Genomic DNA, 18,202 nt, shown 5'->3' with positions numbered 1-18,202 from the left:
TCGCTATTGCACTCCAGCCTGGGGAACAAGAGTGAGACTACATATCAAAAACAAAAAAAAGTTCACAATACAATCAACAAAGACAAAGTAGATTTGTAGTTGCTTAGGGCTAGGGGTAGGATGGTGGGAGAGGATGGAAGATTGCAGAATGATAGCTAAAGTGCATAAGTCTTCTTTTTGAGGTGATGAAATATTCTAAAATGGACTGGTGATGGTTACTTATATCTATAAATATACCGAACACCACAGAATTGTACACTTTCAAAAAGGGAATTATATGATATATGAATTATATTGCAATAAAGCTTTAGGAAAATTCTCTCAAAGCAAAAGAAAGTTATGGGGACTTACGAAACAGAATCCATGTCTATGTGCTGTGGAACAATACCAGTAAGGTTTAACAATAAATCCAACTGTAATTTCATTTCATTAATTTTTTCATCTATTTCCTGCCATTCTTCAAGAGGTGTATCAGGAAACTCCAGGTTTTCCAACTTGAAAGAACAGAAGTCAAGAGAACTAATCAAAATTGGAAGAATTTTGGAGTAACCTAGAAAAGTAAGAAAAGCATTAATTTTTAGAAATATTTGTAAGACTACTATTTTAATACCAAATTTAAAAATCCTACTGAGCAAGGGCATATCTTTTAAAAACCTTTTATTATCCTACAGCTTGATTAGCAGAGAACCTTATAAAAAGCAGTTCCTTAATAAATGTTTAATGAATAAGCATTGCATAATTGGTGCTTTTATGACTAACAAACTATTTTTTCAATGACAGTTTATATCCTTAATTTCTTGTCTTTTCAGCTGAGAATCAAATGCATTAAACCTAGAAACTATCAACTATAGTTTTCTGTAAAAGACCTTACTTCACTACGTCATTCTTTTAAGAGGACAATGATAATAATCAGCTTCTTCATGATTATGGGATAGTGAATAACAAATGAAAATAGGTTATCATAGTTCTTGAGTCATTTTTTAGGTTATTGATCAGGTTTTCATAAAGTTTATAGTTTTTGCTCTGAACAAAACTTGAGTGTGTATCCTAATGTGGATCCAGCAGACTGATTCACTAGGAGATTATGGCAAAATACCCTTTTTCTTATTCATTTGCAAAATATGAAATGAAAACACTCCCATCTCAAAGTTATATAAAGACAAGTGATTTAAAAGGAAACTTTTTCTTGTCCTTGATGAAAATATTTTCACTGGCTTCCTTCATCAGTAAATTTTGATATTTCAGGAGTATTCAAAATGATCTGCTAATTTCACCACCATTCATAATTTTGATTGCTTCTATTTTAAACCATTTGCTACCTTATTTTTCTCTGCCCATTATTTACAGTCATCCCTCAGTATCTACAGGGGATTGGTTTCAGGACCCCCACGGATACCAAAATCCATGGATTCTCAAGTCCCTTACAGAAAATGATGTGGTATTTGCATATAACCTATGCACATCCTCTTGTATACTTTAAATCACCTCTAGATTACTTATATTACCTAACACAATGCAGATGCTATGTGATAGTTATTATACTATATTGTGTTTTTATTTGTATTTTTTTTCAAGTATTTTTGATTCATGGTTGATTGAATCTGAGGATGCAGAACCTGCAGATACAGAGGGTTGATATGGATAAGTATTGCCATTTTATCAATAACTATATTATTGCTGCCATAGAAAATGTAATTGTGTTTCCCCATGTAGCTTTTATAGTATAGTTTTATATTGAACAATTGTGCCAGTCAATGGCTCAGGGTTACCTGAGACACTTTAGTGAGAAGGATTCTTAAGAAACACATGATGCACTGAGCAAAAATGCTTTAATGGATTTGTAATATATTTCATGGGTTTTGGAGGATGGAACTTCAGTATCTTTCATGGAAATTTGGGATATTAAGTCACTCTAACTCAGGGGTGGGACAGTGGACAAAACCGAAGTCCAGAATTTGCTAAGGAGTAGAGGTCCTGGTAACACCAGGATTCTCTTGGGAACCCTAATTCTCTGAAGCAGTACATCTTAAGAATAAAGGTGGAGCAGAAATAGAACAACCCTCAGAAAGCCCAAGGCCAGATTTCGTTTCAGCTCAGTCCCTGCTTGGATTAAGGTGATCTGTCCCTGTACTGAATGACCTGCCAGAAGAAAAAGTAAAATCCTTCTTATGAAATATAGTATCATCCCTAAAACTCTTCACACACAATGTCCAACATTCAATCAGAAATAGAAATATGAAAAGAATGGACTCAAAACCAAGACAAAATACAGATAATAAAATACAACTATATGAGAACCAAATACTATCCGATCACCAGACATGGACTTTAACTGTGACTACAACTTTCAAGTTATTAAATGACAAGATAGAAAATTTCAGCAGAGATAAAAGTTAATAAATTCTAGGACTGAAAAATGTAATAACTAAAATTTTAAAATCAGTGAATGTTTAACAGCAGGTTAAACTAACACACTAAAAGAAAATCACTGGCAAATCAGAATTCTTAGAAAATAAGCTTTAAGGCCCAGTGTAGTGGCTCATGCTTGTAATTCCAGCACTTTGGGAGGCCAAAGTGGGAGGATTGCTTGAGCTTAGGAGTTCAAGACCAAGAGTAGCCTGGGCAACATAATGAGACCCCATCTCAAAAAAAAAAAAAAAAGAAGTAAGAAAGAAAAGAAAAGACAACAGGAAGGAAGGAAGGGAGGGAGGGAGGAAGGAAGGAAGGAAGGAAGGAAGGAAGGAAGGAAGGAAGGAAGGAAGGAAGGAAGGGAGGGAGGGAAGGGGAGAGAGAGAGAGAAAGAAAGAAAGGGAAGGAAGGAGAGAGAAAAGAGGAAGGAAGGAAAGAAGGGAAAAAAGAAAGAAAGAAAAAAGAAAGAAGGAAGGAAGGAAAGAAAGAGAGAGAGAAAGAAAGAAAGAAAAAGAAAGAAAGAAAGAGAGGGAGGGAGGGAAAGAAAAAGAGAGAAAGATAAAGAAAGAAAGAGAGAGAGAAGGAAGGAGAGAGAAAAGAGGAAGGAAGGAAGGAAGGCAGGCAGGCAGAGAGAGAAAGAAAGAAAGAAAGAAAGAAAGAAAGAAAGAAAGAAAGAAAGAAAGAAGAAGGAGAGAGAAAAGAGGAAGGAAGGAAGGGAGAGAGAAAGAAAGAAAGAGAGAGGGAGAGAAGGAAAGAAGGAAGGAAGGAAAGGAAAGGAAAGGAAAGGAAAGGAAAGGAAAGGAAAGGAAAGGAAAGGAAAGGAAAGGAAAGGAAAAGAAAGCAAGCCTTTAAACAAAAAATAATCAGCAGACCCACCACTGTAGAAAATACCAAAGAGATTTCTTCAAGGAAAAAGAAAATTATCCCAGATAGTCAAATGCAAATGTAGGAAGGGAGCAATATGAGGATAAAAGGACCTTACTCTACAAATTCACAAAAGGAAAAGACCAGTTATTCTTTGGCCATAAACTCAAGCCCTAAACAAGTAATCACAAAATCAATTTTAAACTTTTTCATGATTTTGTCATATAAATATTATCTTATCCTATGTATTAATTTTAGAAGAATCATATTATGAAAATGTATTATAATACATATATAATTTTCTTCCTATAGAACCTGTGCCTTTTAAACAACTAAATATATTCTAGCCAGGCATAGTGGCATGCACCTGTAGTTCCAGCTACTCAGGAGGCTGAGGCAGGAGGACTGTTTGAACCCAGGAGTTCAAGGCCAGCCAGCCTGGACAATATAGGTAAGCGCTTCCTTTAAAGAATGTATTCTTGAGGTGACAAAAACTAATGGATTGGAAAGACTTTTCCCATTCTCATTTTTAGGTGCTTTATTGCTTAAGTAGAGAAAAACAATTTACTTTTATTTGTTTAATTCTGATTCAGTCTCCTCACCAAAGTGTCTTACTGATTTTAATCTTTTTTTCCTATAGTTTCAGATTTTCTAAGTATGTAACTATAACATCAGCACAAAGAAATACTTTATCTTTTCTTTTCCAATGTTCATATCTGCTATTTTACTTTATTCTACTATTTCATTTTCTAGAACCACTTAAAAAAAAATAAAAATGTTGCTATCAAGCATCCTCATCTATTTTGTGAGGTTAATTATAAAGTTTTAGTGTTTTTCCATTCATGGTATTACTATTGGTTTTTGATAAGTTGTTATAGTATTATATTTATGTAGTTTTCTTTTAGGGATATTTAATTTAGAGTTTTTCTTGGGAATAACTGCTATATTTTAACAAAACAATTGCAGCATCTCTTATATGCTCATACAGTTTTTTCTCTTAATATTTTTATGAAATGTATTATGCCGATCAACTTCCTAATGTTGAATCGCTCATGCATTCCTGGAGTATACCCTACTTGGTTAAAATGTTTTGTTTTTAATCTTTGCTAAGCTATAATAATAATTATTATTTTATTTAGAATGTTTGCACCTATTGTCATAAATAACAGAAAATTGATGGGTTTATTTGTACTCTATTGTGTTTTGATATAATGGTTTTCTGAGTTCATAAACAATTTGGAGGATTTTCCATATTGTTCTAAGGCTTTGAATTATTTAAGAATCTTAAAATTATATGTTCTTTAAAGTTTAAATAAAACTTAGCTATGAAGCTAGGAATAAAAAAGAAAATCAGCCTGGCGTAGTGGCTCACGCCTATAATCACAGCACTTTGGGAGGCCAAGGTAGGTGAATGACTTGAGCCCAAGAGTTTGAGACCAGCCTGGACAACATGACGAAACCCAATCACTACAAAAAAATTAGCCAGGAGTCACAGCATGCGCCTGTAGTCCCAGCTACCTGAGAGGCTGAAGTGGGAGGATCACTTGAGCATGGGAGTTTGAGGCTGCGGTGAGCCATGATCATACCACTATACTCAGGCCTCAGCAACAGAGTGAGACTCTGTCTCAAAAAAAAAAGAAAGAAAGAAAGGAGAAGGAAGGAAGGAAGGAAGGAAGGAAGGAAGGAAGGAAGGAAGGAAGGAAGGAAGGGAGGGAGGGAGGGAGGGAGGGAGGGAGGGAGGGAGGGAGGGAGGAAGGGAGAGGGAAAAGAAAAGAAAAGAAGAGAAAAACAGCCCATGACATTTCTTCACTTCAGAATGTCAGCCAATTAGCAACAATCCTACTCTAGTTACCACATGCCTGAAAGTCATCAAGTAACAACAGCCTCACTCCAAATACAAGGTATCCATGGCTGAAAGTAAAACGATCTCTAAATACTCTTGTTTCTTAAAGTTTTTCAGTCTCGGAATTCCATGCTTCCGTGTGAATATCTCTTGCTTTGTTCAGAGAGGTTGTACACTGTATTACAGCTCTCCCCTCCTTACAAGCAAAAAATCACAGCTTTTTTATGGTTATTGTATTTGAATACTCGTATCTGTCTTAGACAAATTGAAAATATGAATATGTAGATCAATATAAATGAATATTGACTATATGAAATAAAAATAATGTCTTGTAAGATTTAAATATGTAAAAAGAACTGAAACACAAACAAAATAACACATAGTATGGGGGAAGCGAAACTAAGAACAAAATAAATTTTGAAGTGTCTGAAATATTCTAAATAATCCTGAGTCAAAAGACAAACCATAATGGAAATTTTAAACTATGTCTTGCCTTTCTGCCCCTGGACACCGCCAAAGAAGCATCGTTAAAGTCTCTCTTCTCCCAGCCGTCTTGTCTAAGTCAGAGTCTCCTAAAGAGCCCAGACAGCTGAGGAAGCTCTTCATTGGAGGGCTGAACTTTGAAACAACTGATGAGAGCCTGGAGAGCCATTCTGAGCAATGAGGAACGCTCACGGACTGTGTGGTAATGAGAGATCCAAACACCAAGCGCTCCAAGGGCTTTGAGTTTGTCTCATATGCCGCCGTGGAGGAGGCAGATGCAGCCATGAATGCAAGGCCACACAAGGTGGATGGAAGAGTTGTGGAACCAAAGAGAGCTGTCTCAAGAGTAGATTCTCAAAGACCAGGTGCCCACTTAACTGTGAAAAAGATATTTGTTGGTGGCATTAAGACACTGAAGAACATCACCTAAGAGATTATTCTGAACAGTATGGAAAAATTGAAGTGATTGAAATCATGACTGACTGAGGCAGTGGCAAGAAAAGGGGCTTTGCCTTTGTAACCTTTGACGACCGTAACTCTGTGGATAAGACTGTCATTCAGAAATAGCATACTGTGAATGGCCACAACTGTGAAGTTAGGAAAGCCCTGTCAAAGCAAGAGATGGCTAGGGCTTCATCCAGCCAAAGAGGTGGAAGTGGTTCTGGAAACTTTGGTGGTGGTCATGGAGGTGGTTTTGGTGGGAATGACAACTTTGGTCATGGAGGAAACTTCAGTGGTCGTGGTAGCTTTGGTAGCAGCCATGGTGGTGATGGATATGGTGGCAGTGGGGATGGCTATAATGGGTTTGGTAATGATGGTGGTTATGGAGAAGGTGGCCCTGGTTACTGTGGAGGAGGCAGAGGCTATGGAAGTGGTGGACGGGGTTATGGAAGCCAGGGCAGTGGCTATGGTGGGAGTGGCAGCTATGACAGTTATAACAACAGAGGTGGAGGCAGCTTTGGCAGTGGTAGTGGAAGCTATTTTGGAGGTGGTGGAAGCTACAATGATTTTGGCAATTAAAACAATCAGTCTTCAAGTTTTGGACCCATGAAGGAAGGAAACTTCGGAGGCAGAAGTTCTGGCCCCTACGGTGGTGGAGGCCAATACTTTGCCAAACCACAAAATCAAGGTGGCTATGGCAGTTCCAGTAGCAGCAGTAGCTATGGCAGTGGCAGAAGATTTTAATTAGGAAACAAAGCTTAGCAGGAGAGGAGATCCAGAGAAGTGACAGGGAAGCTACAGGTTACAACAGATTTGTGAACTCATCTAAGCACAGTGACGGCAGGGCCTAGGTGCTACAAAGAAGACATGTTTTAGACAAATACTGATGAGTATGGGCAAAAAACTTGAGGACTGTATTTGTGACTAACTGTATAACAGGGTATTTGAGTTTGTGTTCTGTGGAAAGTGTAAAGCATTCCAACAAAGGGTTTTAATGTGGTTTTATTTTTTGTTTGTTTTTTTTTGCACCCATGCTGTTGATTGCTAAATGTAATAGTCTAATTGTGATACTGAATAAATGTCTTTAAAAACAAAACAAAACAACTATGTCTAAAGCTAAATAATAAAAAAATATACAAAACATGGGATGCAGCCAAAGCTGGCTTCTTATGACTCAATTCCATTGGGTTTCCCCCTATCTCTATTGTTCTATCTGTTGTTACCCTTTAAAATGTTGGGGATCCATTCTTAGTCCTTACTTATACCTAATGTATATTTTTCCCACAAGGTGATCTCATCAAAATTCATGGCTTTAACTAAAACATACACTAATATCTTCCAAAATTTCTTTCTTTCTTTTTTTTTTTTAAACAGAGTCTCGCTCTCTTCCCCAGGCTGGGGTGCAATGGTGCAATCTCGGCTCACTGCAACCTCCACCTCCAGGGTTCAAGCAATTCTCCTGCCCCAGCCTCCTGAACAGCTGGGATTACAGGCATGCACCACCATGCCTGGCTAATTTTTGTTATTTTTAGTAGAGATGGGGTTTCGCCACGTTGGCCAGGCTGGTCTCAAACTCCTAACCTCAAGTGATCCACGTGCCTCGGCCTCCCAAAGTGCTGGGATTACAGGTGTGAGCCACCGCGCCTGGCATCTTCCAAAATTTCATCCAAGATTTTTCTCCCACATTCCTAATATGCCTGTTGAACAAGTCCACTTAATTGTGCCACAGCTACTTGAAAGTCAGTACGTCTAATACTAAATACATAATCTGCCCCCCCCATACTTTTCCTTCTCCTCTATTCTCTAATCTTAATAAACTGGATGACCCATTTACAGTGCAAACCAGGAACACAGCCATCCTACAATACTCTCTCTCACACACAGAATTGTGTAGCCTACATTTTTAAAATCTCTCTTATTTTTCTTTCCTCTTCTCCATTCCCATGTCTTAGGATAGGACCTCATCATTTCTCAACTTATTCCTGTAGTAGGCTCCTGTATTAGTCCATTTTCATGCTGCTGCTAAAGACATACCCCGGACTGGGCAATTCACAGAAGAAAGAGGTTTAATGGACTTACAGTTCCACATGGCTGCAGAGGCCTCACAATCATGGCAGAAGGTGAAAGGCATGTCTCACATGAAGGCAGACAAGAGAAGAAAGCTTGTGTAGGGAAACACCCTATTATAAAACCATCAGATCTCATGAGACTTATTCACTACCACGAGAACAGCATGGGAAAGACCTGCCCCCATGATTCAATTACCTCCCACTTGGTACCTCCCACAACACATGGGAACTCAAGATGAGATTTGGTGGGGTGGGTAGGGGGGGACACAGTCACACCATATCATTCTGTCCCTGGCCCCTCCCAAATCTCATGTCCTCACATTTCAAAACCAACCATGCCTTCCCAACAGTCCCCCCAAAGTCTTAATTCATTTCAGTATTAACTTAAAAGTCCAGTGTGGCGATTCCTCAAGGATCTAGAACTAGAAATATCATTTGACCCAGTCATCCCATTACTAGGTATATACCCAAAGGATTATAAATCATGCTGCTATAAAGACACGTGCACATGTATGTTTATTGTGGCACTATTCACAATAGCAAAGACCTGGAACCAACCCAAGTATCCATCAATGATAGACTGGATTAAGAAAATGTGGCACATATATACCATGGAATACTATGCAACCATAAAAAAGGAGGAGTTCATGTCCTTTGTAGGGACATGGATGAAGCTGGAAACCATCATTCTCAGCAAACTATTGCAAGGACAGAAAACCAAACACTGCATGTTCTCACTCATAGATGGGAATTGAACAATGAGAACACTTGGACACAGGGCGGGGAACATCACACACTGGGGCCTGTCGTGGGGTAGCGGGAGGGGGAAGGGATAGTATCAGGAGATATGCCTAATGTAAATGACGAGTTAATGGGTGCAGCACACTAACATGGCACATGTATACATATGTAACAAACCTGCACGTTATGCACATGTACCCTAGAACTTAAAGTATAATAATAAAAAAAAAAAAACCAGACAAAAAGAAAAGTCCACATTCAAAGTCTCATCTGAAACAAGACAAGTCCCTTCTGCCTATGAGCCTGTAAAATCAAAAGCAAGTTAGTCACTTCCTAGATACAAAGCAGGTACAGGCATTGGGTAAATACAAGCATTCCAAATGGGAGAAATTGGCCAAAACAAAGGGCCTATAGGCCCCATGCAAGTCCAAAATCTAGCAGGAGTGTCAGTAAATCTTTTTTTTTTTTTTTTTTTTTTTTTTTTTTTTTGAGACAGAGATTTGCTCTTTTTGCCCACGCTAGAGTGCAATGGCACAATCGTGGCTCACTGCAACCTCCGCCTCCTGGGTTCAAGTGATTCTCCTGCCTCAGCCTCCTGAGTAGCTGCAACTACAGGTGCGTGCCACCATGCCCAGATAATTTTGTATTTTTAGTAGAGATGGAGTTTCACCATGTTAGCCAGGCTGGTCTCAAACTCCTGACCTCAGGTGATCTGCCCACCTCACGCTCCCAAAGTGCTGGGATTACAGGTGTGAGCCAGCATGCCTTGACAGCAGTCAAATCTTAAAAGTCCAAAATGATCTTCTTTGACTCCATGTCTCACATCCAGGTCACACTGATGCAAGAGGTGGGCTCCCACGGTCTTGGGCAGCTCCACCCATGTGGTTTTGTGGGGTACAGACTCCCTCCTGGCTGCTTTCATGGGCTGGCAATGAGTGCCTGTGACTTTTCCAGGTGCACGGTGAAAACTGTTGGTGGATCTACCATTCCGAGGTCTGGAGGACAGTGGCCCTCTTCTCACAACTCCACTAGGCTGTGCCCCAGTAGAGACTCTGTGTGGGGTCTCTGATCCCACATTTCCCTTCTGCACTTCCCTAGCCAAGGTTTTCCGTGAGGGACCCACCCCTGCAGCAAACTTCTGCCTGGGCATCCAGACATTTCCATACCTCCTCTGAAATCTGGGTGGAGGTTCCCAAACCCCAGTTCTTGACTTCTGTACACCCACAGGTTCAATACCACATGGAAGCTGCCAAGGCTTGAGGCTTGCACCCTCTGAAGCCACAGCCTGAGCTCTATGTTGGCCCCTTTCAGCCACAGCTGGAGCAGCTGGGACACAGGGCACCAAGTCCCTAGGCTACACACAGCATGGGGACCCTGGGCCCAGCCCACTAAACCATTTTTTCCTCCTAGGCCTCAGGGCTTATGATGGGAAGGGCTGCCATGAAGACCTCTGACATGCCCTGAAGACATTTTCCCCATGGTCTGGGGATTAACAGTTGGCTCCTCATTACTTATGCAAATTTCTGCAGCTGGCTTTAATTTCTTCTCAGAAAATGGGATTTTCTTTTCTATCACATTGTCAGGCTGCAAATTTTCCAAACTTTTATGCTCTGTTTCCCTTTTAAAACTGAATGCCTTTAACAGCACCCAAGTCACCTCTTGAATGCTTTGTTGCTTAGAAATTTCTTCTGCCAGATACCCTAAATCATCTCTCTCAAGTTCAAAGTTTCACGAATTTCTAGGACAGGGGCAAAGTGCTGCCAGTCCCTTTGCTAAAATATAACAAGAGTCACCTTTGCTCCAGTTCCCAAGAAGTTCCTCATCTCCATCTGAGACCACCTCAGCCTGGATTTCATTGTCCATATCATTATTAGCATCTTGTTCGAAGCCATTCAACAAGTCTCTAGGGAGTTTCAAACTTTCCCACAAGTTTCTGTCTTCTTCTAAGCCCTCCAAACCATTTCAACCTCTGCCTGTTACCCAGTTCCAAAGTCGCTTCCACATTTTCAGGTATCTTTTCAGCAGCACTCTTCTCTACTGGTACCAATTTACTGTATTAGTCCATTTTCATGCTGCTGATAAAGACATACTGGAGACTGAGTAATTTATATGGGAAAAGGGGTTTGTTGGACTTACAGTTCCATGTGGCTGGGGAAGCCTCATAATCATGGTGGAAGGCAAGGAGGAGCAAGTCACATCTTAAGTATATGGCAGCAGGCAAAGAGAGAGCTCGTGCTGGGAAACTCTACCTTATAAAGCCATCAGATCTGGTGAGACTTATTCACTATCATGAGAACAACATGGGAAAGACCTGCCCCCATGATTCAATTATCTCCCACAGGGTCCCTCCCACATGTGGAAATTCAAGATGAGATTTGGGTGGGGACACAGCCAAACCATATTCCATATTTCACCATATCAGTGAAAATTAATAGAGAATAGAAAAACAATATAGAGAATCAAGAAAACCAAAAGTTGGTTCTTTGAAAAGATCCACAAAATTGATAAACCTTTAGCTAGTTTGACCAAGAAAAAATTAAGACTCAAATTATTAGAATCAGAAACTTAAAAGGGGCATTACTACCAACTGTGGAGAAATAAAAAGGATTATAAAGTGGATGATTTTTTAAAAATATACAGACAACCAAAACTGGCTCAAGAAAAAAAAAAAAAAAAAAAGAGACAATATAAATAGACCTTTTAAAGAGCGGATCAAGTCAATAATCAAAAACCTACCTATGAAGCAAAGCCCAGGCCCAGATGGCTTTACCACTAAATATTATCAAGCATTCAAAAAGAATTAGCACCAGTTCTTTACAAACTCTTCCAAAATAACAGAAAAGGAGGAAAATCTTCTCAGCCCGTTTCATGAGGTATTATACTGACACCAAAACCAGATAAAGATATCACAAGAAAGAAAAGCTACAGATAAATATATTGTATAACTATAGATGCAAACCCCTCAACCAAATACCTGCAAACCAAACCTAGAAACATATAAAAAGAATTATATACCATGATCAAGTAGGTTATGTTTTTTTGAGACAGTGTCTCCAGAGCTCTGTCACCCAGGCTGGAGTAAAGTGGTGTGACCATACCTCACTGCAGCCTCAAACTCCTGGGCTCAAGGCATCCTCCTGCCTCAGCCTTCTCAGTAGCTATGTAACTATATACACAGGATCTCACTATGTCGCCCAGGCTGGTCTCAAATTCCTGGCTTCTCGAATTCCTCCTGCCTTGGCCTCCCAAAGCACTGAGATTACAGGCATGACCCATCACTCCCAGACCCAAGTAGGATTTATCCTAGGCAAGGAAGATTGGATTAATATCCAAAAATCAATGTAATATATCCTACTGATACAATAAAAGACAAAAGCCATGAAATTATCTCAATGAATACAGAAAAAGCATTTTTTAGAAATCCCACACCTTTTCATGTAAAAGAATTCAATTAAATAGGAATAGAACAGAATTTCCTAAACCTGATAAAAGGCATCTACGAAAAACCCACAGTTAACACCACACTTAATGGGGAAAGACTCATGCTTTCCCCCTAAGGACAAGAATAAGACAAGAATATCTGCTCCCATGATTTCTGTTCAACATTGTACTAGAGGTTCTTGCCAGGGCTATTAGGCCAGAAAATTAAATACAAGAATCCAGGCCACAGTGGTTCACACCTGTAATCCCAGTACTTTGGGAGGCTGAGATGGGTGGATCACAAGGTCAGGAGTTTGAGACCAGCCTGGTCAACATCTCTATTAAAAATACAAAAATTAGCCTGGCGTGTGGCAGACATCTGTAATCCCAGCTACTGGGGAGGCTAGGGCAGGAGAATCGCTTAAACCCCAGCAGCAGTGGTTGCAGTGAGCCAAGATCGCACCACTGCACACCAGCCTGGGCAACAGAGCAAGACTCTGTCTCAAAAAAAAAAAAAAAAAAAAAGAATCCAGATTGGCAAGGAACTAGTAAAACCCTGTCTTCACTGTAACATGATCTCATAAAGAGAAAATCCTAAGTCATCCACTAAAAAAACAGAAACTATTAGAATAAATGAGTTCAGCAACATGGCAGGATATAAGATCAATATACAAAATCAATTCTATTTCTATATACTTTAAATGAACAATCTGAAAATGGAACTGAGATTTCATTCACAACATCATCTAGAAGAATAACATACTCAAAAAATATTTAACAAAAGAAATATAAAACTCAGAAAACTATAAAACATTGATAACAGAAATTGAAAAATATCTAAATAATTGAAAAAAATCCACATTTATGGATTGGAAGATATAACATTGTTAAGACGGCAATACTCCCCAAACAAATCTACAGATGCAACATAATCCCTCCATCAGAAGCTGATTTCTTCATAGAAATTGATAAGCTGATTATAAACTTCATATAGAATTTCAAGAGATGCAGAATAACCAAAACAATCATGAAAAAGAATAAAGGACTCACATTTCTCAATTTTGAAACTTACTATAAAAGCAAGAGTAATCAAGACAATGTGGCACAAAGACAAACATACACATTAGTGGAATAGGCTTAAGAGTACAAAATAAGCCCAGAGATCTCTGGTTAACAGATTTTTGACAAGGATGCCAAGACTATTAAATGGAGGGAGAATGTTATTTTCAATAAATGGTGCTAGGACAACTGAACATCCACATGCAAAAGAATGAAATTAGAGCCTTACCTCACACAATATATAAAAATTAACCCAAGGCCAGGTGTGGTGGCCTATGCCTCTAATCCCAGCACTTTGGGATGCTGAAGTGGGAGGATCGCTTGAACCCGGAAGTTTGAGACCAGCCTGTGCAACATGGTGAGACCCTGTCTCTACAAAAAGTAAAAAAAAATTAGTCGACATTCTACTCAGAGGTTGAGGTGGGAGGATCGCTTGAACCCAGGAGGCTGAGACTGCATTGAGACAAAATCATGCCACTACACGCCACCCTACATGACAAAGCACGACTCTGTCTCAAAAAAAAAAAAAAAAATTAACTCAAAATGGATCAAATACCATTATATAAAAGCAAAACTATAAAACTCTTAGAACAACTAAGCGAAAACCTTCATGACTTTAAATTTAGCAAAGGATTCTTAGATATGACACCAAAAGTACAAACAAAAAAGAAAATAAAATCGGTAAGTTGGATGGACTTCATTGAAATTAAAAACTTTTGTACTTAAAAAGACACTATCGGGATGTCCAGGCGAGTCCCAGGCTGAAGGAGGCAGCTCCAGGCAGCGCGTGAGCGCTGGCGGCCGGCCCAGGCTGCGGCGTGTGTGCGCCGGGAGACACGATCTTGTAGAAAATTTCAGCTATACCCGTTGGAGGAGAAGCTGAAATAATAGAAGCTGTGTACGATGCATTATGGTACTGAAGAAAATTAACTTTTGTATTAAATAGTTGGAATATAAGGAAATAAGGAAAGGTGACTGAAAATGGTGCAGAAGAAAATACAAATCACACGCATAATGGATGAAAGGAACCGACAGGTCACTTTTACAAAGAGAAAGTTTGGATTAATGAAGAAAGCTTATGAACTTAGTGTGCTCTGTGACTGTGCACTTTCAACAGCTCTAACAAACTGTTCCAATATGCTAGCACTGATACGGAGAAAGTTCTTCTCAAGTATACAGAATAGAATTAACCTTATGAAAGCAGAACCAACCCGGATATTGTCGAGGCTCTGAACAAGAAGGAACACAGAGGGTGCGACAGTTCAGACCCTGATACTTCATATGTGCTAACTCCACATACAGAAAAATATAAAAAAATTAGTGAGGAATTTGATAATATGATGTGGAATCATAGCATCGCACCTGGTTTGCCACCTCAGAACTTTTCAATGTCTGTCACAGTTCCAGTGACCAGCCCCAATGCTTTGTCCTACACTAACCCAGGGAGTTCACTCGTGTCCCCATCTTTGGCAGCCAGCTCAACGTTAACAGATTCAAACATGCTCTCTCCACATCAACCATATTATAAGACACGTGTCCCATGGAGCTCCTCAGAGACCACCAGGTACTGGCAATGCAGGTGGGAGGTTGGGTACTACAGACCTCACAGTGCCAAATGGAGCTGGAAGCAGCCCAGTGGGGAATGGATTTGTAAACTCAAGAGCTTCTCCAAATTTGATTGGAGCTACTGGTGCAAATAGTTTAGGCAAAGTCACGCCTACAAAGTCTCCCCCTCCACCAGGTGGCGGTAATCTTGGAATGAACAGTAGAAAACCAGACCTTTGAGTTGTTATCCCCTCTTCAAGCAAGGGCATGATGCCTCCTCTAGTAAGTTGAACCTTTCTTCAACTTCATTGTTTAAAACACGTATTTTTTACATAGTCTGTAGCTTCCTTTGGAATTTTCTGTGCCACTGTAGAATCTACACCTATTCCCAATGAATATTTCCATTCAAAATTAGTATTTGAAGAGACAAGACTATTTTAAATACACAAAAATCAGATTATGGAAATTCACTTAATGGTTATTTAAAATTAAAGCTAAATATGAACATGGATGGAACTGGAGGTTAATGTGTGAAGCGAAATAAGCCAGGCATGGAAAGATAGATACTGCATGTCCTCACTCATATGTGGGACCTAAAAAAACTGATCTTGTGGAGATAGAGAATAGAATGATAACAGATGCTGGGAAAGGTGTGTGGGTGGGAGACGGGATAAAGAGAGGTTGATTAGTGGGTAAAAACATACACTTAGATAGAACAAATATACCCCTGTATTCAGTAAGGGAGAAGGGTGACTATAGTTAGCAACATTGTAGATGGAGTATATTTCAAAGTAGCTAGAAGAGAGGACTTAAAATGTTCCCAACACATAGGAGGGATAAATACTCAAGATAATAGATACCCAAATATCCTGACCTTGCTCATTACACATTCTATGAATGTAACAAATACTCACATGTACCCCATTAACATGTAACATACTTTCAATCAATTTTTAAAAAGTAAAATATAGAGAGATTATGTTTAATTTTTTCTTTTACCAGGCTAGAAGCATTAAACATGACTTATTTATTCTCTGTTAAGAAAAAAAAAAAAAAAAAAAAAGGACACTATCAAGAAAATGGAAAGGCAACCCACAGAAAAAGATAAACTGTTTAGAATTCACATATCTGAAAAGCAACTTGTATTCAGAACATATTAAGCAGTCTTATAACTCAATAATAAAAAGACAACCTAAATAAAATATTGGCAAAGAATCATTAGAGTATGTGAAAGGGTGTTTTACATTTATGTTAGACCTAGCTACTAATGGACTCCCAATAAAGGACATTTTTTTAAAAGTATGATATGTAGACCACTGGCATCAGAATCACGTGGGATGCTTGCTAAAATTGCCAGTTTATGGGTATCTCTGTAGATACAGTGTACCAAGAAGACTGGAGGCAGGGCTCAGGAATCTGCATTCTTCACCAAATCCCTAATCACACTAAAGTTTGAGAACCACTTATATAGAATGTTATTTCACAGACTAATATCTCAGATAGGTCTCATTCTGTTTGACATTTTCAAAGAGTTACATTGTCAGCTGGTGGACATTTGTCTAGAATTCTAACACAAGTGGTAATAGCACACAATAACACAATATTTATCAATGTTGAACAATGGTATCTGTTCTCTGGTAGTATGAAACCTTGGAAAATTGCTTTTCTTTCTATACATGTTATAAATCAATAGCATAAATCTCAATTTTTGTCTTAGAAAAACAACATGGCAAAGGACCTGAACAGACATTTCTGCAAAGAAGATATACAAGTGGCTAATAAACCTTTAAAAAATGCTTGACATCAGTAGTCATCAGGAAAACACAAATCAAAACCACGGTGAGATTTTATTTTACACCCACTAGTATGGCCAGAATTTAAAAGTGAGACAGGTTCTAGAAAGCAAGCAGAGAAAGTGGAACCTTCATACACTGCTGGTAGGAATACAAAATGATGTGGCCTCTTTGAAAACAGTGTGGCAGTCTTCAAAAAGTTAAAGATACAGTTATCAAATGACCAATAATTTCACTGCCTGCCAACAGATGATATGATGAAATGTGATAGATACATACAACAAAATATTATTAGGCCATAAAAATGAGTGAAGTACTGATAAATGCTAAAACATGAGCGAACATTGAAAACATTATACCAAGTGAGAGAACCCAGTCAAATGATCACACAGTACATGAATTCATTCACATGAAAGTCCAGAACGGGGAAATCTATAGAGACAGAAAGCAAACTTAGGAATGAAGTGACGATGTTGGGAGTAAGAGGGTGAGAGCTAAAGAGTATGGGGTTTCTTTTGAGGCTTATTTTGATGAAAATAATCTAAAACTGACAGCGGTAATGGATGCACACATCTGTGAATATACTAAAAATCATTGAATTATACACTTTAAATAGGTGAATCGTAAAGTATATAAATTATATCTCAAAGTAGTGCTCAATGCTTTGCTTATTTTGCTTTGTTTTTAAAACTATATGCATGTATTACTTTTAAATATTAATTGTATTGAAAATAGTAATTGTGGAAACATGTTATACCAAGAAATCTAATTATTATGAGTATTTTCTTACCATTGTCCCCATTTATTCTTATTTCATATTCTTTGTAGAGTTTTTGTATGTTTTTGATAATTTCCTCCATGTACTGTCGCTCTGATGGCAACTCCCCCTCCAAACTTTTATGGCGATTAAATATCCCAAGCCCAATATCTGTCCAGTTTTCCTGTAAATGTTTAATAATCTTGAGAGTATCATATTTTGACAGTAGAACATCCCCAGTAAACTCTTCTTTTTTCTCATTCAGCATCTAAAGAGTGAAAGGAAGAGGAAGAGTAGCATATTATCTATCCACTAATGATTTTATCAAGGTCTACCTAATGCTTATTCCCCAGTGACTCCTAATTATTTTGGAGTTGCATATCCTATTATTATTATGCTCCAAAGAGATGGTATATGACATATATCTTATTTTTTAAATTAAAACGAATTTAAACTAATTTTGATACTCTGTGAGATAACCCATAGTTTACCAGGATGAAAATCATTATATTAAATTCTGTGTGGTTAAAAAAAAAAAAAAAAAAAAAGTAGAGATAGGCAATTAAGTCCTATAAAGCTAAGCATGTTTAATTACTATTGGCTTTTGTAAGGTTGTAATATATCTGTTTACATGATCCCCACTAGACTGGGAAAGTGCCTAGAATATACAGGTTGTGTTTTATTCACATTTTGTTTATCTGTCTAAACCCAAGTCCAAGTGCTGAACATGACATATCAATAAACATTTGTGGAAAAATAAGGTACAATTTATATATAT

At 38.4% G+C, this 18,202-nt stretch overlaps 1 protein-coding gene and 2 pseudogenes across 3 annotated transcripts in view; 2 read left to right on the top strand and 1 right to left on the bottom strand.

The window, feature by feature from the left end:
- AXDND1 (axonemal dynein light chain domain containing 1) overlaps window positions 1-18,202 on the bottom strand; it is a 201,704-nt gene that overhangs the window by 86,771 nt on the left and 96,731 nt on the right. For both annotated transcript variants that reach the window (XM_078000904.1, XM_001115400.5), the window contains exons 16-17: window positions 17,458-17,692; window positions 352-550 (exon numbers count right to left, since the gene is read on the bottom strand). In XM_078000904.1, coding sequence (XP_077857030.1) covers window positions 352-550; window positions 17,458-17,692 — 434 coding nt within the window. The remainder of the gene's footprint in view (window positions 1-351; window positions 551-17,457; window positions 17,693-18,202) is intronic.
- LOC144338120 (heterogeneous nuclear ribonucleoprotein A1 pseudogene) lies at window positions 5,327-10,202 on the top strand (annotated as a pseudogene). The gene has a single exon (XR_013411950.1). The product of XR_013411950.1 is annotated as a heterogeneous nuclear ribonucleoprotein A1 pseudogene (transcript).
- Window positions 14,311-15,165, top strand: LOC100429734 (myocyte-specific enhancer factor 2A pseudogene; annotated as a pseudogene).

Source organism: Macaca mulatta, chromosome 1, assembly GCF_049350105.2.
Source record: "Macaca mulatta isolate MMU2019108-1 chromosome 1, T2T-MMU8v2.0, whole genome shotgun sequence".
Lineage (NCBI taxonomy): Eukaryota > Metazoa > Chordata > Mammalia > Primates > Cercopithecidae > Macaca > Macaca mulatta.
This window is presented reverse-complemented; position numbering and strand designations above follow the sequence as displayed.